Below are 25,288 nucleotides of genomic sequence, written 5' to 3'. Positions count from 1 at the left end.
TCCAATCTGATTGCAAGGCGCCGACCCATTAGTAGTTCAGCGGGGCTCCGGCCAGTCGTTGAGCTGGGGGTGCTGTGCTGTGCTAGAAGGAATGTGGCAAGGCGGTACTCCCAATCCCCTTGCGTCATGCGGCGGAGGGTGTCCTTGGTGGTTCGCACCATGCGTTCTGCTTGGCCATTGGTGGCCGGGTGGAATGGCGCCGAACAGATGTGGCGGATGGCGTTCTGCGCTGTGAAGGTTTGGAATTCTCCTGACGTAAATGCAGTCCCGTTGTCTGAGACGAGAGTGTCAGGGAGCCTGTGGGTTGCAAACAGCCTGCGAAGTACCCGGATGGCTGCGGACGTAGAAGTGGACGGTACCAGTGTGACTTCCAGCCATTTGGTGTAGGAGTCCACCACTATGAAGAATGTTTTCCCCTGAAAGGGGCCAGCGAAGTCCACATGCAGGCGTGACCATGGTGCTCGGGCGGACTCCCAGGACTGGACTGGGGCCCTTGGGGGATCTGGCCGGGATTCTTGGCAGGCCTGGCAGTGTTTGGCCCAGGCCTCTATCTCTCCGTTGATCCCCGGCCACCACACATAACTCCTGGCAAGGGCTTTCATTCTTACTACCCCTGGGTGTGTCTCGTGTAGGGCTGTGAGGACCCTTTTGTGGAGGGGCTGGGGAACAACGACCCTGCTTCCCCATAACAGGCACCCCTTGTGGGCTGACAGTTCATGTTTGCGGGTTGTGTAGCCGGCGAATTCTGGCCCGGGGCTGCTGCTGGGCCATCCCCTCCACACCCAGTCCAGGACCCGGGAGATGATCCTATCTTTCTTGGAATGGTGTGCAACTTCTTGTGCCTGAACGGGGCGGTCGGGAAGCAGCTCCAGGCTCATAACCTCTTGTGCAGGTGCTGGGTCGGGGCCTGTTTCCGGTAGTGGTAGCCTGCTGAGGGCGTCCGCATGGCCCATCGCCTTCCCAGGGCGGTGAATCAGTGCATACTGGTAGCTGGCAAGGAAAACTGACCACCTGAGGACGCGAGGAGACAGCACTTGGGGGGTCTGCTTTTCGGGGGCAAACAAGCCAAGCAACGGCTTGTGGTCAGTCACCATTCAATTCAGTACATAACAGTTCCCTAATCCTCCATAGCAGATTTTGAGGGCGTGGCTTGGCTTCCGAAAAATAGGGAGTCCTCAGTAATTAACTAATTGGGAACCACTGCCCTAAGGCTTACCTAAAGAAGTACTCTGGATCCTAGCCACAGAATACAATGCAAAGTCTGACAAAACACTTCCAAGAAACTGAAAGCTTTTACTTTCTGCTTAGGAGAAACGAAACTCAAAGTAGTAGCAAAGGAAAGAGGAAATGAATGCCAGTTTTTTATGAGGATTATAAATTTTGGTCAAATTCAGAGTGCTAATAAAAGTGTTCAAAAACCAAAGCAGTTACTTTCGGGTTTTTGGTGTTTGAAAACGGAAATGTTCCGACTTCCGAAATGTTCGAAAACTGAGGTACCACTGTATAAACAATATATGCACACTTGCTTGGGAGCAGACAAGCCATCTCCTTGCTACGAGGTCTGGCAAAGGTTGCTGACAGGCTGTAAGTCTTTACCTTTTTTAATAAAGCACCAGAACTGATCACTCTGGTGTTTTGGGCCACCTTCTTTGGTATTCCTGCACCCAACAATTTCCCAGAGCCCTCCTCTGGGCCTGTGGTTTGGAACAATTCATGAATGTATTTATTTGAAATAAATAATACGCACAGCCTTTCAGGGAGAATTTAGCTTTATGTACTGTTACATGCCAGCCCAATCTCCATGAGCTGTACAAGATTCCAGGGGTTGCAGGTGTGCTTTACCCCAGGCTTATGTTTCCTCTTGGACAATGAGGCACAGCAGTGATTGACTGTGGTGTCTTTATGAACCTGAACTTGGATAAAGGAAAATCCCACCATCACACCCAAAGAGGGTCCCTTGCTTTTCTCATAGGAGTAGCAAGTTTGGGTCTGCAAGAGAAATAAGCCTTGTTTTGTGTCTTTGTTACTGCTTGTCCCAACTATCCTACATGGTGCTCTGCCCCCTTGCCCCGCTGCCCATCACTGCTAACCCAGTGGGGGGGAATTTGTTGTCCGTCCCCCCCCAGCCTATGTTACCCATCCCGAAATCCTAAACCCCTTTGGTTTCTGCCCACAGCTAGATGAGGGGTTGCACCCCTCCTTGTCTGGTACATCTTCACTCTCTTGATGGCTTCCTTGATGGGTCAATGTCTGGCCATCATCAGCTATTGTTCTTCCAATGGCCCCCATCCAGCTAGCTCTGCTGAGCTGGCCTGGCTCCTAAACCAAATCCAGCAGGTTTTTTTGTGTTTGGCACAGTTTAATCAAGGCTTGATTATTTCTAATTTTTACTAATTCCAGGATTTATGGGTAGGTTGCACCCACAGACTCTGTCCCGAAAAACATATAGCAGTACATTTGATTCCAAATTATTTACATTGCAATCTACTTGCAGTGTCTCTTGTCAAGGCTCCTGAATATATTACTTTGACCCATCCATCTGTATGGCCATACCAGTCAATCCACCAAAGTTGTTCCCAAACTTTAAACCTCCCCCCACCCTGGCTCCACCTCTTGCCTCAGATCCATTGCCTCAGTCTGTTTTGTATTTATGTTGGAAATATTTTGGAATTGCAGCTGCACTTCTTTCAGGTGTGGTTCTGCTTTTTGGAGCTCATTAAATCTGTAAGATAGGCAGTAATCAAGTACGGTAAGTCATGGGGCTGGATGGAGGGAATTTATCCCTCCCAACTTTGATGACTAAACACTGAATGGAAGTTTAATCCTTCAAGTAATTCAGGTATTTAATATCTCTTTCTCAGGCCAGTACTTTGAGTTTCGTTTCTCCTGGACAATTGAAAATCTGAACAAAATTGTCTGGTGTACATGTCCATACAGACTCAGCTATGTTGTGGCTAGAACCCGAGAATTTAGGTGTATCCAGTCTTTATCACTGTTCCCTCCCTTCTTTAAACAACTGATAGAAAACTGCTTTTGAACCCTGGGAATCTGGTTGTCAACTATGAAAATAGGATGCTGGATTAGAGCCACCTTTGTCCTGATCCAGCAGTGATCTTTTTATGTTTTTAAAAAGCTGCTTTAACTTGTTCCATTAGACAGATTTGTAAAAATGTTTCCAAAGTTGAAGATCTCCAAATGTATTTTTGCATCAATGGAAATTGGTATTTTTAAATATATAGGATTCAAAAGGAAACATCGGGTGGTCTGAAGCTGAACAAGAGTGCAATGCCAGCAATATGTATGACCCAGTTGTGAACTACTGTAGGGTACAATGAGGAGAAAGAGAAGTACAGTAGTACATCATGTTACGAAACCCTCCGGTTCATCACTGTCAACTTTTCCCTTTTCTTGTGAGGAATCCTATTCGGTATAATGGAATTTCCCTTTAAAAAAGGGAAACGTTGACAGCTATGCTCTGGTTACGTAAATTTCGTGTTATGAAAGTGGCAACAAAGAACTCTGCATTACATCCTTTGGGGCCTCAGTAAACCACTTGCCCAGGTCCTTATATAACCAGCATTTTTAGGTCTAGTTAATTCATGAAGGGGTTAAGATCAGAGAGTAAGCTGTTCTGCCAGAATTAACTAGCTCACACACCCCTCATCTTGGGAGAAGGGGTTACTGAAGGCCTGTTTATCTCTCTCCATAGCAGCTACATTTCTTCCTCCTCTCAACTTCTGGGGAAATAAGCCATCTGAAAAGTGTGATAAGGGGAGAAGATGGAGAGGTGGAGAAAAAGCTCTGTGGCCTTCCCTTCTCTGTGCCTATTCAAGCTTCCTCCTTCCCTCCAAAAAACAACAACACAGAACCACCCATCATTGACACAGAAGCCGCATGCCACACAAGCCACCTTGACTGGAGGACTGCCATCACGTGATTCCCGGCCCTGGCAGGTTTCCTCCTATATAAGGCAAAGCTGGGTCGCTCATTCGCTCCCGGTGTCCCTGCCTGGAAGCCGAGGGCGATGTCGAGCGGGAACGGGGAAGGAGCCTTCAAGCGGCCCCGGCCCGCCAGCCCGGGCGACGGCTTCCACACGCCGGAGAAGCGCGCCCCGGATCCCTGCGGGAGTCACCCGCGGGACTGGGGCATCGAGCAGGTGTGCGAATTCCTGCGAAGGAGCGGCTCCGAAGACCCGGAGTTGGTGCGCTACTTGCGAGGTAAGGGGCGGCGGGCGGGACGAGCGGGACCGGAGAGCCGCTTCGCCTGCGCAGCCTCGTTGCGCCGGGAAGACTATAGTCATCTTTCAAGCCGCCGTCGTCGTCCTCCTCTTCCTTGTAGCCTGACTGAGGCGACGCTGCTGCTGCTGCTGCTGTTTCTGTTTCCTCTCGAGCGGTTCCCGCTTCCTGACCCCGTGAGGAGAGGAGGTTATGAAGCGGATTGCAGAGCCGGTGCATAACGGGCTCCGTGGCCTGAGGCTGGGGTTGGCTAGTCGTGGCAGGATGGCTTGTTCCGAAGTCAATGGTCATAGGGTGGTTGTTGTTGTTTTATTATTATTAATTGAATTTATATACCACTCTATACTCAGAGCAGTTCACAAAATAAAATCAAGATATAAAGCCGCAAAATACGTAATAAAAACAAAAACGGCAACTCAATACCCCCCCCAAACCCCCACATTTTAAAAGGGCTGTGTCTTAAGAGTCATTTGCAGCACAGTCTACTCGGGAGTAAGGTCTAAGCGTGTTTAGGGTTGCTGCCTTAAATCCCCCTTTTTTTTTAACTTGGGTTGTAGTTATTTATTAGATTTACCGTATATGCCGCCCTTCCTTCCAAAGGAGGAGCACTTTTTTCTCAAACAAGACTTTTAGTTAAAAAGGATTGCAAGCCACCCCAGTCTGACTCAAATAACTCTACTCTGGCATTTTGTCTTTCCAACAGGGAGGTAGACCCACCTGTTTGTCCTCTGGCACAGAGCCCCTGCTCTGCTTTGCTCCCTTAATGACCCATCTTTAGCTGCCCATTGGCAGTACAGGAATCTTTGTGCATTAACCAGCATTGATATGTTCTGTCTCTACTTGTAATGTTCTCAAAGAATAAGGAAATAACATTGGAGGCACATATTCTAATGCACCAAGTATGTATCAGGATCGCCAAAGCATGTGCCATCAGGACGCAACATCATTAAAGCTAGAAGTCAAGTCATTCATTTATTCAGATCCAAAAATCTCCCACATTATTTTTCATGTGTTCACTTTTGGGTTGGGGCAACTGGCTAAAATGTTTTAAAATATTTTGAAGGGTTCTAATTTTGGTTCCTCTGTTTTCTTTTTGTTGGGTTGGTTAAATGTTTAGTTGGGGTTGGCAGTTATTTTAATTTGGGTATAACTGTAAACTGTTTATTATTATTATGTTATTAGGAGGCTAATTAGGTTAGTTACCTTATGCCCAGTGCAAAATATTTCAGGTTGCACCAAAGCATACTTGCAGAAAAGAAATACTGGCGACTCTTCATGTGAAAGTACGAATGAATACTGGCTAGTGGTGGTTACAGAACTTTCACTACCCCCTATTTGTCTAAGTAATACCAAATGCAGTGGTACCTCTACTTACGTACACCTCTGGTTATGTATCCTTTGGGATATTCACGCAGAAAACCCGGAAGCATTTTTTCTGGGTTTTGCCGTGCGCGCATGCGCAGAAGCCCTCTACTGCACCATGCGCATGCGCAGAACAGGCACCTACAGTAGTGAAAACCTTGGGATCCGACTGGAGCTCCAGAACGTATCCCGTCCGCACCTGGACGTACCACTGTAAAGCTTCTACTGATGATATGATTCTATAACATATTAGATATAGCTGTAGGGCCATCTAGTCCAATCCCCTGCCATGCAGGAAACATACCGTATTTTTCGCCCTATAGGACGAAAAAAATGAAGGGGAAATGTGTGTGCATCCTATGGGGCGAATGCAGGCTTTCGCTGAAGCCTGGAGAGCGAGAGGAGTCGGTGCGCACCGACCCCTCTCGCTCTCCAGGCTTCAGGAAGCTATCCGCAAGCCTCGCTCGCCCGGGGGGAGGTCCCGCCGGGCGTGCTAGGCTCGGGGTGGCAGCCTGCAGCCCGAAGCACGGGGGGCGCTGTGGAGCACACTCCGTGCTTCCGGCAGATGTCCGCAAGCCTCCCTGTACGCCGGGCTCGCAAGGCTTGCAGGCAGCAGCCTGTTCTGGGGGCTGGGGTCGGGGGAAGCTCGGGCTTCCCCCGCGCCAGCCCCATGCCTGGGGGGGGAAAAATAATTCCCCCCCCTTTATTTCCCTCCCCCAAAAAGTAAGTGTGTCCTATGGAGCGGTGTGACCTATGGGGCGAAAAATACGGTAATTAAAGCATCCATGACAGACGGCCATCCCACCTCTGCTTAAAAACTTCCCATGAAGGCAAGTCGACCTTGTAATTGGAGTAATTGCCTGGCACAGGGTGTGATGCACAGTGGGCGGCAGCTGGATAGGGAAAACAGGAAAATTCAATGGTGCTACATTATAAGCTGTCTTTCCACTCATAAAATACTTCTTTGGACTCAATAATTCAGAATAACATAGTTGCTTAACCTTTCTCATTTTTCTAGTGATTTTCATTTGTCATCTGCCCTGAGAATTTTGAATTATCAAGAATTTCAGAAACATAAATGTTAAGAGTAACAAAACAAGCTAACTGTTGTCTCCTTAATTCCTCAGGAAAAAAATTTCCTGGTTCAACTTTATTTTACCTCACTGAATCAGAACTTGAAGAAATGGGAATTGGGTAAGGGAAACTTAAATCTATTGACGTTTGAATTTGGCTGCAATCCTATATTTACTTCCCTGGGAGTAAGTCCCATTGAATTTAGTGGGACATACTTCTGAATAGTCATACATAGGATTGGACTGCTTGTGTTTCTAATTCCTAAATGGTTCATTGCTATATTTAGTGCATACCTTGAGCTTTGTACATTTGCTAAAGAAATATAGATTAGTGACCCTGATCTTTTATCAGCAGAGGAGGAGTGAAGCTGCCTCGATTTCAACAGTGGTTCACATTAATCTGCAGTTCTGTTGTAATGAAGATTTAATGTGACATGCAAACCAAGCCAGTATATAAAGCATTTTAAGGAAATCAAGAAACTGAAACAGAACTTGAACTTGCCATATTGTGTTACATAATTATTGCAACATTAATCATCATAACAATGGATGTTACTTTTCTTCTCTGCGATCTCACACTTGACAGATGTCACTAAAACTGTATTGAAAGAATACCTTTAATATTACCATAACACAATTTATTCATACACAATTTATGAAAAACACCTTTTTACACAGAGGGCTACTGGAATATTGTGCAGTTTTTGGTAATCAAACATATTTGTTGTTTACGATGCAGAAATGCACCCCTTCCAGAATGATTTATGGCACTGCATAACATGCTAAGGCAAACCTTGGTTTAGTGAGATGGCACAGGCTTCCAGAGAGCTGCTTATAGCCACTTTCTCCTCCAAAATTCTTTTTGCTGCCATGCTGTCGTAAGTCAAAATTTTGCTTAGCGTGTAATCCAGATCAGGGCGCATGGTTAGCCTCTCTACACCCTAACTATTTGCTGGTGGTTAGTTAGGTGAGAGGTTAACCATGAGCCCTGGTTTGGATTACATCTAAGCAAAATCTTTCCTTAGGTCATCGTGGTACAACAGCAAAAAGGACTGGGAAGGAGTAAAGAAACTGTGAGGTTCTCTGCAGTAGCCTGCATTTTTGCACAGTCTCATTAAACAAGGTTTACCTTTGCATGTTGTTTAAATGAGCTTTCCTAGACAAAACCACCATCAAATTAATGAAGCAAATATATGTTGGTGACTGTGTGTGCAGAAACAGATGTACAAATGATGGAGTCTATATATGAAAATGGTGTATAGTCATCTTCTTTTCTAGCACATTGGCAAATATTGAGCACAGATTATATCTTGGAGAAAGTATGTTTTAAAACCACTACAGTTTGACATCTGAATAAATCTCCATGGAATTGGTAGAGTTTAAGAGTATTATGTTCCAGATCTTTTGAAGATCTTTTACTGAAAACTTTTAAAAATGCTTGCAGTGAACAGTAGCAATTAACTTAATATTAGCGTCCACTACATTATTTAATAAACTATGGAATGGTCAACTTATACTTGATAACTTTCAGGACCGGAGTGAGACTGAAGCTTCTGAATTGTCTGAGCAAACTGGGACAAAGGCATGTTGACATAATGAAGGTGAGAGAAGCATTTGCACTAATCTGAAAGCAATGTTGGTCTGTTTTTGAAGGTGGTATTGAACTATCTGCTTTTTTTCTCGATTGGGATCGGTTTTCCTTCTCCTAGATCAACTACCTTCCCAGGTTGATGAGGTCCATCTGCCCCTCACTTCCCTCTACATCATGTGCAGTATCCACCTTCTTGACTGTTGGACCTATTGGTCTTGTCCGCTAAATCTGCTGGAGCTCATCTTGGCATACAGGGGTAGCCATATATGCTTTTTGTTATCCAGTGATTGTCCCAGCTTTGTGTATAGCGAAAGCAAGTTAAAGCTAAAGCATTTTCTTCTGCTGCTTTTCATATATCATCTGCAATAGTTTTACATTTTGTTTTACATCTTCCAGGTATTTAATGACCCGATTCATGGTCACATTGAAATGCATCCCCTTCTTGTTCAGATCATTGACACACCTCAATTTCAGCGTCTAAGATACATTAAACAGTTGGGTGGCACTTATTATGTTTTCCCAGGAGCATCGCACAACCGTTTTGAACATTCCCTTGGGTAAGGCACAAGTTCTTTTTGCAGATCTCTGGTTTTCTTGAACTGGTATACGCCACCACTCAGGTTACTACAGACTGGCTGTGCCTCTGAACATGAGTAACTGCATTTTCATTGAATTCCACAGTAACCTATCGTAAAACAAAAACCCTGCTACTTGTAACAGGGAGTCCTTGGAGCACACCACAATTGCCTAACCTTTAATCTCTTAGGTTCAGATCGGGGTCACAAGCAAGAGACTTCAGAGCAGGACATAGAAGCAAAATAGCAGCCAGTAGGCCTGATCTTTATTGTTGTAACAAGACTTTCCACTACAGTGGTACCTCGGGTTAAGTACTTAATTCGTTCCTGAGGTCCGTACTTAACCTGAAACTGTTCTTAACCTGAAGCACCACTTTAGCTAATGGGGCCTCCTGCTGCTGCTGCACCGCCGGAGCACGATTTCTGTTCTCATCCTGAAGCAAAGTTCTTAACCTGAAGCACTATTTCTGGGTTAGCAGAGTCTGTAACCTGAAGCGTATGTAACCCGAGATACCACTGTACTACAAAGATGAAGCAGCCAGAATTCCTGATCAGTGGGTTACATCAGTATTTCAATGTTTCCCATAATACATATTGGGATACATCACTGTCCCTTCACTCAAATATAGTCTTTCACACTTACTCCAACACAGTACAAAGGAAAGTATTTACAGTTTCCAGGTCCCTGAGTAAAGTCAAATACACCCCTTTGTCTTGAGGCTTCATCCCACTATGGGGTGGTTAGGCATTGTGATTGAGATGATTATCTGTCTGAAACCCTTGGGGCAGAATATCACCAGTCATGACTCATTGGGAAGGCCCTGCAGACTCACTTCATTTATTATGAATTTCTAACGTTAGCCCATTGAGCCAGTCCATAGATAGAGGCTTCATTAGGGAAAGTGCGCCTTGGTTTTAGAACGGTTTCAGTTTAAGAAACAACTTCCAGAACAGATTAAGTTCATAAACCAAGGTACCACTGTATGTTGCTGTTTTCTCTTAACACTAGAGGATTTCGTTTGACAGGTGAAAGGCAGGGAAATGTGTGTGAGTGAATGGCTTGTTAATGTCTCTGCCTGTGGTGGTGGGGAGGAGGTCTCTCACCCCCCTTCCAGTTTCCTAGTAACATACTTCCATATCTTTAAAAGTTAGAAGTGCCCTTCATCTCATATGCTGGTGTGTTCAATATTTGGTTTCATGGGGCTGTAGGCTCACCAAACCCAAAGTCAACTAATAAGCAGATTTTCCGACACTGAGTTTTCCCACTAAAACTCATGGATGAAAAGAAATGCTATTTGCTTAGACAGAGCTATTTCCTTCCTTCCTCCCTCCCTTCCTTCCTTCCTTCCTTCCTTCCTTCCTTCCTTCCTTCCTTTGAATGCACTTCACTGGCGGATAGAGAGGTTTGCTGATGTGGAATTCTTCCTTACCATCCCAAGTGACTGTAACTTTAAAAAAAATTAAGGCAGCATTTTATGAAATTTGCAGGCATAGTAAGAGAAGAAGTTTAGTTGCATTTCCTCCCCTAGCTTATTTTAAGCAATTTCAGCCGAAGAGATGTTTTTTTCTCCAGTCTTAGCACTAAGCATCACAGCACTGAAATCAGAGATGGACCACAGCCTGCCTTTTAAGAGTACAAAGCAGCTCCCCCTCACTCCAGTGCTGGTGGGGGTGGGAAAGGCTGCCTTTTAACTTCCACAGATCCTTCTCTGCAGAGTAAAAAAGCAGCCTTTATGGTCATTCTACCCTAGTGCTGGGAATGCTGATTTTGTATGTGTGCACATTTATACCTGCGTGTTTGTGTGTGAGTGTATGTTTGAGTTTTGGACTGCAGGTGTGAGAGAATGAAAATGTGTGCTATGTCCTGTATGTCAAGTGAATGTGGGTGTTTGTGGGTGGTATGTGTGCATACATTGGGCAAAGCCATCACTGGCATGTGGGCCTTGGAGATGTGGCTGACCAGCAATGTGGTCCTTGGACCAGCCTTGCTCTATAGGTTTGCAATTCACGAGCTGAGTATGTTTAGTGGTATTTCACAATATATAATGTGGGGCAAGTTTTTATTTTATTTATAAACCAAAGAACTGGAGAACTGAACCTTTTGCCTTCTTGCAACAGGGTCTGCCATCTAGCAGGCCGTTTGATCGAGGCACTGCAGAAGCGACAACCAGAGTTGGACATCAACCATAGGGATATTTTGTGTGTTCAGATCGCTGGTCTTTGTCATGATTTGGGTAAGCCACTCCCCAAATATCTTAATGAAGTGATTGATGCATGCTAGGTAAATAAAAGTACTATGCTATTCTAAAATATTTAGATAGGAGCTGGATTTGGGGTAGGTGATTTTTGCTGTGAAGTATTAGTTTAAACTTTTAAGTTTCTAAACTAAGGACAAGATTAACCTAACCAGCCCTGTCCGTGGAAGGCCTGCTCAAGGTCTTCCTCTTGTGCAACAGATCTGCCCCTCCTTTCTTTCCCCACATATCTCCCCACCACAAAAAAGCATTGGTTCTGGAGGAGTTGGGAGAACCCCCATAACAGTGCATGAAGGAGGCATCATTCTTTCTGGCTAGCTGGAATCTTGCACAAATATAATGTTTGGAAGAGTATGGCACTGAATTTTATCCTAGGATATTTGCAGAACAGCATCCTCTTGTTTGAACTGCCATGTGCTCTTTGAACATGTTCCATCTCCAGCTTGAGGTGATGTGTGAGAAGGCCTTCTCAGTGATACCACCCAGGTCCTGCAACAAATTACCCTCAGAGGTTGACTTCCTCTCTCTCTGTTTTTGAGGGCCAATAAGAGACACTAATATTCCAGTGGGAATTTGCTTAGAATTCTTAAAAATGTTACCTACTCCATGATTTATATTTTATTTTTATATATTTTGTGTGGTTATTAGAAACTCTGGGGGAAGCACAAAGGGTAGCCTGGTCTAATGGACTGAAAGTTTAGTCTCTGGCTTGGTATTACAAAATGGTTTTATTATGGTTAAAAAAAATACCAGAATATACTGAAGATGTGTGTCTGTGCATCTGTACGCACGCACGCATACACACAAACGTTTGCCACACAAATGAATTGCATAATTCTTACCTTCAGGTCATGGACCATTTTCACACATGTATGATAAAAGATTCATCCCTCGTGTTTGTCCAGGAACTGCATGGAAGGTGGGTATGCAACCAGTTATTACTGCTTTCTTTTTTAAAGGGAAAGCTGCCTTGCCTAAAAATATGTTAACCACATTTAACAATTATAGTGTTTTATAGTCAAAGTACCCAGACATTTCCTGAAGTTTTTTGTTTGTGTTTTTTTAAAAAGTTACCATATTGGTGAAATATAGTCACTAAAATTCCTACTGTTTATCTACCACTCTCTTCTGCCTTAGTCAGACCCCACCTGGAGCACTGTGTCTAGTTTTGGGGGTTGAGGGAGTTGGGTATGTTTAGCCTGGCGAAGAGGAGACTGAGAGACAGTATGATAGCCATCTTCAATTAACTGAATAGCTGTCACATGGGACATGGAGCAAGCTTGATTTCTGTTGCTTCAGCCTTAGCAGGTCGGACCTGAACCATTTGATTCAAATTACAAGAAAGAAGATTCTGACTAAACATGGAATGGACTCACTCAGAAAGTGGTGAAGTTCATTAGAGGTTTATAAACAGGTTGGATGACCATTTGTCGGTGATTGTTTACCTGCTTTGCAAGAAGGTGGACTAGACGGCCCTTGGGGTTCCTTCAACACCACTATTCTTTGAATTTTCTCAGTCCTTTCTTCTCACAGAGATTATGTTCCATTAACCTTTCTAGTGTCTTCTTTCAGTGGCCTCTCTGCTTCGTTTGCTGTTCTAAGTACCTTTCTATTTTCAGCCATCTCAGGTTATTGAACATTCCATTGCTTATCAAGAATTAGTGATTTCAGCAGCTGAGCTGCAGAAAGAATGTGAAACTAGGAAACAACTCTTCTCCCACCACTGCTGCAGCAGTGGGAGATCCAGCATTATGCTTGAATGAGGGGACCTGATTTAAAGAAACTCTGGCTTCTTTAACAAGCTAGTTAAATTTGCTTTTTATGGCACTTTAAATATTTTGTTTTAAACCAGAATCCCTGGATAAAATCTGACATTAAGCTGGGATTTTGCAGAAGTGAAAATGAACTCTGTTCAAGCTCCTGTGAGGGGAGCAGGAGCACACACACACACAATGCTTTGCTTCAGGCTCATCCACCTGACATTAAACCATGGCGTAATGTTGTCTTAATGTTTTTGTATACAGTTATGATGGTTTGTTTTGACAGCATATGCTTTGATTAATAATAATTAAAACTTCCTTTTTTGCAGCATGAAGATGCTTCTGTTAAGATGTTTGAACACTTGATTGATTCCAATGAACTAAGACTAGTCTTGGAGTATTATGGTCTCAAGCCAGATGAAGATATAGACTTTATCAAAGAGCAGATAGCAGGACCCATTAAGACTGAAAAAAACAGTAGTTCAGTAAGTCTTCTGCTTTGTAAATACTGTGCACTTTAATGGAATATAATGCTTAATAGCATTATCTTTTTTGACGGGAAATTGACAGGTGTTGCATGTGGGAGATTCATTATTTTTTTTGAACCATTGGTTGTTGAGCTTTTTATAGATCTTGGAAGAGGGGCCATAGTTCACCAGCAAAGCATATTCTTTGTGTTCAGAAGGTTCCACTCTGTTCTACCATTTCCAGTTTAAAAATGCACGGCAGCAGAGCTGCTTAATGCTTCTGCATGAGGCTTTGGAGAATCGTTATGCGTTAGGGTAGATCAAAGAATGATCTGAGCTGCTTCATACTTCATGCAATTCTTTGCATGTCTGTGCAGATACAAGTATTGCTGAGTAAGCTTGCAAAAGACAGAGGTGCATCTAATGGTTCACTTCCTTTTGGATGAAGGGAATATTTGCAAGTGACACAGTAAGAGGTCACCCTGCAGTTTATGTTGGAGAGCAGCAAAAGGCACTTTATTTGCTTATCCTGAAATATTTATTGAATAAAGATCTTGGATGAAGATCTTTTTTCAATAAATATATTTCTGTGAACATCTTTTAAAGAGTGATGTACAAGTATAAAAACGGCAGCCACCAAAACAATGCAAAATATGGTAAAAACAGCCAAACGTTTTAATCATCTTTAAAAGCCACCACAGAAGCAAGGACACTATAAATCAAATAGTAATACTGTTTTTGAAGCCTAGTTCAAATTAACTGTTAAAAGTGACTGAGGGGAAAATGGGATTCAAACTATAAAGCTAGAGTTTGCCTAATATCACATGGAATTGAATTTCCTAAATGTGCTGCTGTGGCCAACAATGTCCTGTTCCGTGTGCTTGCCAATCTGATTGAAACCAGTTGTCCAGGAAGGAGTAGTACTACTTAGACCCAAACCAGACTATTGACTGAAAAAGAATACCATGGTCAACAGTTCAGGAGAACCAATAGGGCTGTGCTCCTTGCATTCATATTCCAGTGTAAGTTAATTACCTGGCTAGCCAAGGTTGTTTCCATCACAAAACTAGGCTGTGATTATTAGCTGCACCAATTTTTATCTCTTATTAGTAAAGTATTGGCATTTATCAATTAATCTGTTCCAGCATGTGCAAAGAGTTCTTAGAACCCTACTTCCATGCCGGTTTGGTGTTCAGAGTAGATTGCTATATTGTAATCTATTATTTGCTTTTGGGTATTTCCACCCCTTTCTCCAGTGGCCTTACCGTGGGCGACCTGAAAAAAAAGGCTTTCTTTATGAGATAGTGGCCAACAAAACAAATGGCATCGATGTTGATAAATGGGATTACTTTGCCAGGTATGGACTTTGCTCATCTTAAAGCGTTTGGAAGATTTCTGTTATAGAGAAACAATACTGGAAATATTTTACCTATAAAGTGACAAACCAATTAATGGAAGATCTTAATGGTCCAACGTAAATGGGATATATATCTATCATTAAGAACTCTTTATCTTTAAATACTATATAAACCGTATGCTAAGTATGTTGGTTAACTCTGTATTTTGTTATATTGAAAACTAATAAAAATACATGAAAAAATATTTCTAAGTGAGAGAGCCATGTATACAGTATGAGCAGGATATAGACTATGAATGAGGAACCTGTGGAACACCAGATGTTGTACTCCAGCTCCCATCAACCTCAGCCAGGATGGCCAATGGTTGGGGATGGTTCAGCAACATCTGGAGGGCCCAGGTCCCCCACCTCTCATATAGAGAGATACCTAGCCCAGGTATTTGTCTGTGTACATGTACTCCATGTACTTTCTATTATTTTATTCTATGGTCTTGTGTTGTTGTAAGCCACTGTGATATATTTTTATGATGCAGGGCATATGAATATTTTTATAAACAAATTCAGTATCTATATGCAGCTGCTGGGGGGGGTGACCTCTACAAGATTTGGGGCAAGGCAGCACCATATGCTGATGATACCCAGCTGTTTCTCTGTAACATATGAACCAAGAGAAGTCATGCATATTTTAAACCGGTGCCTGTGCTAGATGAGGGCTGGATGGGCTGTTCAGCAGTTCTGATGGGTTTGCATTCTCTCTGGGGGTGCTCCTAGATTAATTGCTGTCACTAGAGGCTCAAGTGACCTCAGTGGCTTGTTGTGCCCACTACCAACTTCGGTAGATTTACAAACTACAACTGTTTCTGGATGAGGAGAGGAAGCAATCCTTGTTGGAGATAGCAACCACTCTCTGGAATACTCTGCTTTGGGCAATTCATGAGGTAAAGATCATAATGGCCCTTGAACAACTTTTCAGAACATGTTGCCTATGTTTTCCTGGACTCTGTCTGACTCTTCGTTTTTAATTTTTTTGCTTCGTAAACCTGCTCAGTTTTATTTGTGAAATACAGCTGTGTTCTGTTTTTATCACATGTTTGTATTTTTGTTGTTTTTATGGAAACCACTTGGAGATTTTCACTATTGTGATGGGATGATGAGCTGCTTGTGCGTAAAATGCAAGTCCCTCAGAGTTTGATCAGGTTTTCAAACCTCTGCCTGTGACGGAGCCCCTCCAGCATGGCTGCGTCAATCGCTAGTAGAGTCTGAAAGTGGTTGCTTTCGGAATCGTTTCCAACATAAAAGCTCTTTAACGGAAACATGTCTTCTGGACTCTCGGCGTGACAGTTTCCGGCGAGGAGTGGGTGTCCCTATAGGAGGTCCTGAGACCTCCCCACTGTTTTCGCTGGAAGCGTCTCTGAGCCATCCCTCCGACTCACTTTCCCTTGGAGTTCTTGCTCGCCCTCTACTGGTTCCCTCTTCCGCTGCTACTTCTCTCTCAACCTCAATGAGCCTTTGCACCTCCGGTTCTTTGGATGGCAGTTCCCTGACATCCACCTCCCCTCCAGGGCCCCCTTCACCCCCTCCCGTCTCCTCCCCTACGGGCGGTGAGGAGGTAAAACCCCTGAAAGAACCTCCCTCATCTTCCGAAGTCTCGAACACTTCCCTCCACTTGTTGCTGTCCCTGGTCTCTCGGTACTCTTCGTCATCGGAGTCCACTCCCTCTTCCAACTCCGACTCCGCGAACCCTTCCAGTTCCTCTTCCTCATCGGTGGTGCCGAAATACTCCCTCCTAAACCTTGCTACTGGCTGAGGTTTCCTCGGGAATCTTTGGTGGAACGTTTCTGTTAAAACCTCGTCATTGACTTCCTCTGCAATCACCCAGGTGTTTTCTGACTCCGGTTCCCCTTCCCACGCCACCAAATACTCCACCTGATTTCCCTTCCACCTGGAATCGAGGATTTCCGCTACATGGTTGCGGCGTTCCCTCTCTTCCAAGGCTGGTCCCCTGACGTGCTCCCCTTCACGTCCCCCCCTGTATGGTGACAGTAACGACCTGTGGAACACTGGGTGCAATTTCATGTGGTTGGGTAACCGGAGTTTGAAAGCCACCGGGTTGACCTGCTGAATGACCTCAAAGGGTCCCAATCTTCTGGGCCTCAATTTCTTACAACCCCCTTTGAACGGCAACCCTTGGGTTGACAGCCACACTTGATCCCCCACCCTTATGGTTTCACCTTCCCTTCTGTTCTTGTCTGCCTGCTTCTTATATTGTGCCTTGGCCCTTTCTAAGTTGAGCTGGAGCTGATGATGGATCGCTTCCATCTCTTCTACAAAATGTTCAGCCACTGGGACGCTCCATCTCTCCCCTCCTTCCCCTGGAAATGCCCTGGGGTGACACCCGTAATTAGCCAAAAAGGGGCTCATCCCTGTGGACACATTCTCCGCATTATTGTAGGCAAATTCTGCCAGCGCCAACTTTTCGACCCAATCGTTCTCTCTGTCATTGACATAACACCTCAGATATTGTTGAAGTATGCCATTTGCTCTTTCCGCCTGCCCGTTGGTTTCAGGGTGCCGGGCAGTTGAAAAATTGACTTCCACGTGCAGCAAGCTCATGAGCTTCCTCCAGAACCTGGAAGTAAATTGTTTGCCGCGGTCTGAGATCACCCTCAAGGGAGCCCCGTGCAACCTAAAGATGTGTTCTACAAACAACTTCGCTGTTTCTTCCGCTGTGACTGCATGTGAGCATGCTACAAAGTGGCACATCTTAGTTAACAGGTCTACTACTACCATGATGGCTGTTTTCCCCTTGGACTTTGGCAGATCCGTCATAAAATCTATTGATACCGCTTCCCAAGGCCGTTCTGGTGTGGGTAATGGTTCTAATAACCCTGCCGGCGCCCTTCTTTCCCCTTTGGCTCGCTGGCATTGGTCACACCCTCTTACATACTCCCTTACATCTTCCCTCACCTTGGGCCACCAAAATTCCCTGGTAACCAACCACATGGTCTTGTGTTGCCCAAAATGTCCCGCCGTGGGGCTATCGTGCAACTGCTTGAGTACTCTCCCCCTCAATTCACCTTCGGGTATATACAGTGCCCCTTTGTAATACAATGCCCCATTTCTTTCCTCAAAACCTCCGGGGCTCTCGCCCTCCCCCCTGAGACCTCTGAGCTTATCCTGAGCATATTCATCATTTTCCGTTTCCTCTACCAGTTCTCGTTGCCCCACCAGCGCCGCCCCACACACCCAGCGGTCCTCAGGGATGACATGTCTCTCTTCGATCGCCCCCTCCCCTTCCCAATACTCTGGTTTGCGTGAGAGCGCGTCCGCCCTGACGTTTTCTGAGCCTGGCACATAACAAATTTCGAAGTTGAATTTGGAGAATTCCTGTGCCCATCTCACTTGTCGTTGGTTGAGCACTCGAGCTGTTCTCCAATACTCTAAATTCTTGTGGTCGGTGCACACTTGCACCTTGTGTTGTGCCCCAATTAATAAATGTCTCCACCTCCGGAACGCTTCGTGAATGGCAAGTAGTTCCCTGTCATACACCGTGTAGTTCCTCTCGGATTTATTCAGCTTCCGCGAGAAGAAGGCACACGGTCTCCACTCCGACGTACTCCTCCCCGGTTGAAGAAGTACCGCCCCTACCGCCCGGTCGGATGCATCGGTTTCCACTCTCATGGGTTTTCGTAAATCCACATGCAGAAGTTGTTCTTCCGAGGCGAAAGCCCTTTTCAGTTCTTCAAATGCTCGCTCCGCCTCTGCCGTCCAAACAAATTTCTTCTTGCTGCTGAGGCAGTCGGTGATGGGCGCCGTCAAGTGGGCAAAGTTCTTGATGAACTTCCGATAAAAGTTCCCAAACCCCAAGAATCTTTGCACATCCTTCTTGGTCTTCGGTGTCTTCCATTCCAGTACCGCTTGGACCTTGCCTGGATCCATGGCCAATCCCTTGTCTGACAAGCGGTACCCCAGGAATTCCACCTCCTTGGTATGAAACTGGCACTTCTCCAGTTTCACCCACAGCTGGTTGGCTTGCAGCCTGCCCAACACTTCTCGAACGTCCCTCACATGCTGCTCCTCATCTTCCAAATACACCAACACGTCGTCTAAAAAGGCCACACAATTCTTGTAGAGCAAAGGTCCCAGAACGTGGTTTATAAAAGCTTGAAAGCACGCGGAGCCTCCTTGTAGACCGAAGGGCATAACGAGGTATTCAAAGGCTCCCAAAGGGGTGAACATGGTGGTCTTCCATTCATCCCCCTTCCTTATGCGTATCAGATTGTACGCCCCCCGCAGGTCCAGCTTTGTAAAAATCTTTCCCTTCCTTACCCTGGTCAAAATGTCATCAATTCGGGGCATAGGGAAAGCCAGGGGTTCCGACACTGCATTCAGGGCCCTAAAGTCACACACAAGTCTCGGCTTATCTGTGTTTTTTTTTGTCCACAAAAAACACTGGGCTGCCCCCCACCGCTCGGGACTCTCTGATGAAACCTCGCTTCAGGTTTTTGTCAATGAACTCCCTCAGCTCCTGCATCTCCCTGTCTGACATGGCGTACAGCTTGCCCACTGGGAGTTGGGCCCCAGGGAGTAGGTTGATTTGACAGTCAAAGGGTCTATGCGGTGGCAGTTTGTCTGCTTCCCTTTCGCTGAATACGTTGCTCAGATCTGCGTATTGCGGGGGCACCTTCCCTTTGTCCATTACTTCCATCCCGGCTAGGGTGACTCTGGCTCCTCCCGGAACCTTCCCCTCCTTGCAGTGTTCTAGGCAATGCGCTGACCCAAAGGAGACCACCCTCTGATGCCAGCCCACTAGCGGATCGTGTAGCGCCAGCCAGCTCATCCCCAAAATGATGGGAGCTCCTCCCAAGGTGGCCACATTAAACGCTATCCGTTCGGTGTGCCTTGCCACCCTCATTATCATCGGGACAGTCTGTTGGCTAACTTCTCCCCCCAACAGCTCTCTGCCGTCAATCGTAGTCACCTGCAAGGGGTTACTTAAAGGGATGGTCTGTATCTGGTGCTCAGCTGCAAACTCCTTACTCATGAAATTACAGGAGCTGCCTGAATCCAAAAGCGCCTTGATCTTTAGTGGGTGTCCGTTTGGCAGTTCTAGTAACACCTCTATCACTAAAGCAGGTCTGGGAGGTTCCGGCGTGGGCACTTTCACTGCTCTTTGGCCTGGCTGCTGTGCCCCGACGGTGGCAGCCAGGCGTTGGCTTTTACTTGCTCCTTGCTTTCCTCTTCCTTTTCCCCAACAGCTCCTGCCATCCCTTGCCATTCCTTTCTTTGTGGGCAGACTCTGGCAAAGTGCCCTGGCTGTTGGCAGAGATAACATCTCTTGGCGCTCTTTCCCTCCTTCTTCCGCCCTTCACTGGGATTTGAAACTGCGCGCGCCCGCGCTGTTCCAACTTCCATCGGCTCTGCCGGCGGGAAAGGTGGCTCTGGAATGTCTGGAATGCGGAGCTCCCTCCAACGGTCTCCTTTCCCTTCCCGCTTTTCCAAAGCCCTCGCCTCCTGGCGCGCTCCTATGGACAGCGCAGATTTGGTCAGCTGATCCATAGACTCCGCCCTGGGCCCCCGGGAAAGTTCATCTTTGACGGCCGAAGAAAGCCCCTCTTCGAAAAGCATCTGGATGGGTTCCGCCGATAGGTCCCACCCCAATTTATGAATCAGCATAGTAAACTCAGTCCAGTACTCACGGACAGATCGGCTTCCCTGCTGGCAAGCCATTAACTGCCTTCGCACCACCCCCTGCTCAATGTCGCTGGAAAACATCAGGTCCATGGCACGAAAAAACTTCCTCGTGTCCTTTAGGATCTCATTATTCGCTGCCATCAGGGGTCTAACCCAGTCCTTCGCCCCCGATTCGAGATGGCCAATTACAAAAGCCACTCGCGATTCCTCGTCGGGGAAGTCATCAAACTGCAGGTTGAGAGCGTATTGCATCTCTGTTCTAAAGGCATGATAGTTCCTGGGATCCCCCCCGAATTTCTGCACCAATCCTGGCACCTTTCTGGCGAGCGGGGTGGTTTTCTCCTTTCCCTTTTCTGCATCCTGAGCCCTCCTCTCCTCAAGCCTCGCCGTTTGCAGCGCCAGCTGGATCTCCAACGCCCTGTACCTTTCTTCCAGGCTTGGACCCCCTCCAGCTGCTCCTGCTCCTCCGGTTCCGGCTGGGTTGCTCATGATGCCTCTCCCTGCACAAGCTGGCTTTCGGAGACTTTCGGATTGCTGTGATGGGATGATGAGCTGCTTGTGCGTAAAATGCAAGTCCCTCAGAGTTTGATCAGGTTTTCAAACCTCTGCCTGTGACGGAGCCCCTCCAGCATGGCTGCGTCAATCGCTAGTAGAGTCCGAAAGTGGTTGCTTTCGGAATCGTTTCCAACATAAAAGCTCTTTAACGGAAACACGTCTTCTGGACTCTCGGCGTGACAGTTTCCGGCGAGGAGTGGGTGTCCCTATAGGAGGTCCTGAGACCTCCCCACTGTTTTCGCTGGAAGCGTCTCTGAGCCATCCCTCCGACTCACTTTCCCTTGGAGTTCTTGCTCGCCCTCTACTGGTTCCCTCTTCCGCTGCTACTTCTCTCTCAACCTCAATGAGCCTTTGCACCTCCGGTTCTTTGGATGGCAGTTCCCTGACAACTATCTTAAGCACTTTAAATAACATTTCGCAATATTTTTCAAACTAAACAGTGACTTCGTTCTCTGGTTTAAGGCTCTTGGTTTTTCCAGGAGAGTTCTAAGCCAAACTATGGCTTAGTGCAGCAGAACAGCCAGGGAGGAGCAAAGCAGCCACAGGTTCATGCTAAACCATAATTTGTCTGAAGATAATTGCAGTTGCTATTATGGAAGTGTGTCTGGAGATTATATATCTGTATTTTGGGAATGTGAAAAAATAGAATCCTATGGCAATTGATTTTTAAATTATTAATACACTGAGTAAATTGCTGGATATATAGTCTCAAAGAATCCCCTGAGAGTCCTTTCACATTATTTAAAGGTGAGGTCCCCAGTGGAGACATCTTCCTGATCCCTCCCCCTAATTTTAAAATGCCCCCCCCAAATTCGTAATTGAATGACCTTACCTCCTGCCTGTTTCTGGAATATATTTAGGGATTGTCACCATCTTGGAATCCGAAACAACTTTGATCATGTACGTTACATTACATTTGCTCGTGTCTGTGAATTTGAGGGAAAGAAGCATATTTGTACCCGTGACAAGGTAAGCTTTCTTGAGGAAAGTAGAGAATGCCAACTAAAATAATGTTGGAAGCTTGAAAAACTCGCCGTCAAATTTTTGTCTATTTCGTTTTTCTATCCCCCGCCCCCTTTTTTCAGGGAAACACCGTCTCATTTTGTTGTCACTCAGTGTTGAGAGGCAAATTAACCTGAAAGCTAATGTTTACAAAAAGCCACCCAGTGAGCTTAATGACTGTGGGTCTTATGAGTCCAGATGGAGATAAACTTGCAGTCTACTAGGTAAAGGTAAAGGTACCCCTGCCCGTACGGGCCAGTCGTGACCGACTCTAGGATTGCGCGCTCATCTCGCTCAAGTGGCCGGGAGCCGGCGCCGTCCGAAGACACTTCCGGGTCACGTGGCCAGCGTGATGAAGCTGCACTGGCGAGCCAGCACCAGCATCGCACACGGAAATGCCGTTTACCTTCCCGCTATAAAGCGGTACCTATTTAACTACTTGCACTTAGGGGTGCTTTCGAAATGCTAGGTGGGCAGGAGCTGGGACCGGACGACGGGAGCTCACCCCGCCGCGGGGATTCGAACCGCTGACCTTGCGATCAGCAAGTCCTAGGCACTGAGGTTTTCCCCACAGCGCCACCCGCGTCCACTGCAGCAGTCTACTAGTGCTGCATAAATTGAGAAGTGCACCTTCAAGTGAATAGGAGGCAATGCAATATAGATTTTCTCTGCTGTTTGAGAACAGAAAGTTTGAGGGGAAAACTGAATTTTGGGAGCACGAAGCCATTACCTTTCATCTCAACCAGCCTCACTACATGTAGGGAGTATATAGGCTTACTATAGCATATGGTTGACCATGTGGTGATGGGTTGGAGTCACGTGTTTAAGGGCCATAAATTAGAACATAAAAAGAATCCTGCTGGATCAGACTTAAAGTATGTTGAATTCAACCTTACGTTCTTGCCATAGCCAGCCAGATGCCTGTGGAAAGCCCACAAAAAGGACATGAGCAGAACAACATTTCCTGCTTGTCATACGCAGAGACTGGTTTTTAGAGGCATACTACCTCTGATAATAGAGTTAATATAGTCATCATGACCATAAGTTTAGAGAAAGTGGGTAGGGAAGGTTTGGGTTATCATGGAAGGCAGGTACAAATCGTTGCAGTCTATTCTCTCTAGTTCCAGCATTAATCCCCATGCATCTGGTTGCTCTTCCACTTTGCTCCCTGGTCTGTGCAAGTCAAGTCACAAGCAAGGCAGAGTGCTTAAAAGCTCTCTTCACTCCGGGTCTGCTTAGTGTCGCCCATCGCAAAATGAGCTTTTAAGCTATGCTTTGTTTGCTGGGCAAGGCCCACTCAGCACACGGGCCGTGCAAGGTTCTGGGGCGCTCTCACGAGATAATCTGATTTCCTGCGAGATCTCACACAAGCATGCATAATCTTCCAGAGCTGGCATGTCGAACGGGCCTTGCCCAGCAAGTAAGAGAGAGAGCTTAAGAGCTCTTTTCAAACCTGGTAACCAAAACGGCCCAGCACAAAATGAGCTTTTAAAGTCTTGGCCTTGGTTGCTGGGCAAGGCCTGTTTGACACATTGGATCTCTGAATCGTGTCTCTCACCCGCTACCTGCTGTCTCTCACCTGCTAGCTGCAAGGCAGCTCCAAGGCTTGCCTATACGTGTACATAAGATAAGGGATTACTGTATTTTCATTAAATAGAACAAAAAGGAAATGTAACCCCACAAGCTTGTAGAAGGCAACGCTCAGTCCAGAAGCAAGGATATCATCCACCAACTTATGAGCATTCTGCTCTCATGCATGTAAAGAATAATCTAATCTCAAGGATCCTGTGTTTCATGCACTGCTCCACTTTCAAGGAGCCCCCATGAGGCCTCTCCACATAAGCAGAAAGTAATCTTAATTGCAAAAATGATTACTCTAGTGTTCTGGAATACATTTTTATATTTCTTGTGTATGGATTATTTAGAAGGGTCTAATTATTTCTATGTCCAGGAACCTTTTTTATTTTATCCCTAGTTGTTCAGCAACAAACAACCAATTTGAGGAATTAAAGTACAAGTCTTGGAACTGTGGTTTTAATATAAAGGATAAATAAAATACTTTTTATCTTGGACTTTAGGAGGCTGGAAATTTGTATGAGATGTTCCACACACGGATTTGCCTGCACCGCAGAGCCTACCAACATAAAATTAGCAACATCATTGAAATTATGTAAGTAAGTGCATGTTGATATGCCCTAGACAGGGCAGTATCCAAATAAATCCTAGCCAATCTTACGTTAGTAGATTAATTACATTTGTATGAGCTTGCATATTAATTCATTTTAATAATGTATGACTGAAGGAGGAATGCTTCTTCTACAATGGTGCTTGCCAGCTACAAATGATTTTTAAAGAAGTGTTGCCTGATTTATTTAGGGGTGTATTTTAATTCAACCAATTTGAATTTAATTAATTTAAAAAAATTAATATTAAGCAATGGATCAATTAAAGGTTGTAGCCCTAGTTCTGGAGTGTCTCATTGAGAAACTCTGTTGAATGTCCCTGTCCTTCTCCTTAATCGTTTTTCAAAGTGGATTTTGATGGCTAGAAAAAGTTATATGGTTTAATTTTTTTATCAACTTTGGTGTTTTGGTATTACTCTTTTAGCCATAGAAATAATTTTCCAAATTTCCAAAGCCATTGTGAAATCTTTGATCTGGAGTTAATATTGAAATTATGGATTCTTCCTCATTTGTGTTGCATGTTTCATATCAGGATTACAGATGCCTTTTTGAAAGCTAACCCATATATCAGCATAAAGGGCTCTAAAGGGAATACATACAATATCGCTACAGCACGAGAAGACATGGAAGCCTACACTAAGCTAACAGGTATGGGCTTATTGGACTGACACCTAAATTCTAATTGCATCAATTTAGGAAGCATTTCTCTCAGAGTACCATGTTGTTATGGCACTTAAATGAAACATTGTGCATTGCATTATGTAAAAGAGTTACAGTGGTGCCTCGCAAGACGAAATTAATTTGTTCCGCAAGTCTTTTCGTCTTGCGAGTTTTTCGTCTTGCGATGAAGGGGTCCACCTGGGTCCACTTTGGAGAGCCAGGCTGGAGCCATTTTATAAGCTGAAAGCCATCTTAGAAAGCAAACTAAAAGCTAAAAAGACATCTCTCGCTCCCCTGCTTGCCCCTGCTCTTTGCAAGAGGATGCGGCCAGGGGATTTTTGCTAGTGGTTGAGCTCTTTCTGAGAAACTGTCCGTTTGCTCAGGATATAGCCCACCACAAAGTTCTAAAAGAAGACTTACACCTGAACCTGTTAAAACCACAAGACCCCTTTCCTGAGAAATGGGGGGGGCGGAGCATTTTCGGGAAACAGCATTTAGGTCAGATAGATTTTAAACTTG

General features: G+C 45.3%; 1 protein-coding gene across 1 annotated transcript in view; it reads left to right on the top strand.

The window, feature by feature from the left end:
• Positions 1-4,009: 4,009 nt before the first annotated feature.
• LOC309372866 (deoxynucleoside triphosphate triphosphohydrolase SAMHD1-like) overlaps positions 4,010-25,288 on the top strand; it is a 35,689-nt gene continuing 14,410 nt past the window's right edge. The window contains exons 1-11 of the mRNA XM_081916894.1: positions 4,010-4,217; positions 6,725-6,791; positions 8,202-8,271; positions 8,658-8,818; positions 10,955-11,070; positions 11,940-12,010; positions 13,181-13,336; positions 14,575-14,675; positions 21,785-21,893; positions 24,005-24,096; positions 24,642-24,757. Of these exons, the coding sequence (XP_081773020.1) occupies positions 4,025-4,217; positions 6,725-6,791; positions 8,202-8,271; positions 8,658-8,818; positions 10,955-11,070; positions 11,940-12,010; positions 13,181-13,336; positions 14,575-14,675; positions 21,785-21,893; positions 24,005-24,096; positions 24,642-24,757 (1,252 nt within the window). The 5' untranslated portion in view covers positions 4,010-4,024. The remainder of the gene's footprint in view (positions 4,218-6,724; positions 6,792-8,201; positions 8,272-8,657; positions 8,819-10,954; positions 11,071-11,939; positions 12,011-13,180; positions 13,337-14,574; positions 14,676-21,784; positions 21,894-24,004; positions 24,097-24,641; positions 24,758-25,288) is intronic.

The sequence above is a fragment of the Podarcis melisellensis genome, assembly GCF_964234715.1.
Source record: "Podarcis melisellensis genome assembly, chromosome: 6".
In the NCBI taxonomy this organism is placed as follows: Eukaryota; Metazoa; Chordata; class Lepidosauria; order Squamata; family Lacertidae; genus Podarcis; species Podarcis melisellensis.
The sequence above is the reverse complement of the archived record's forward strand: the minus strand, read 5'-3'. Positions and strand labels throughout refer to the sequence as shown.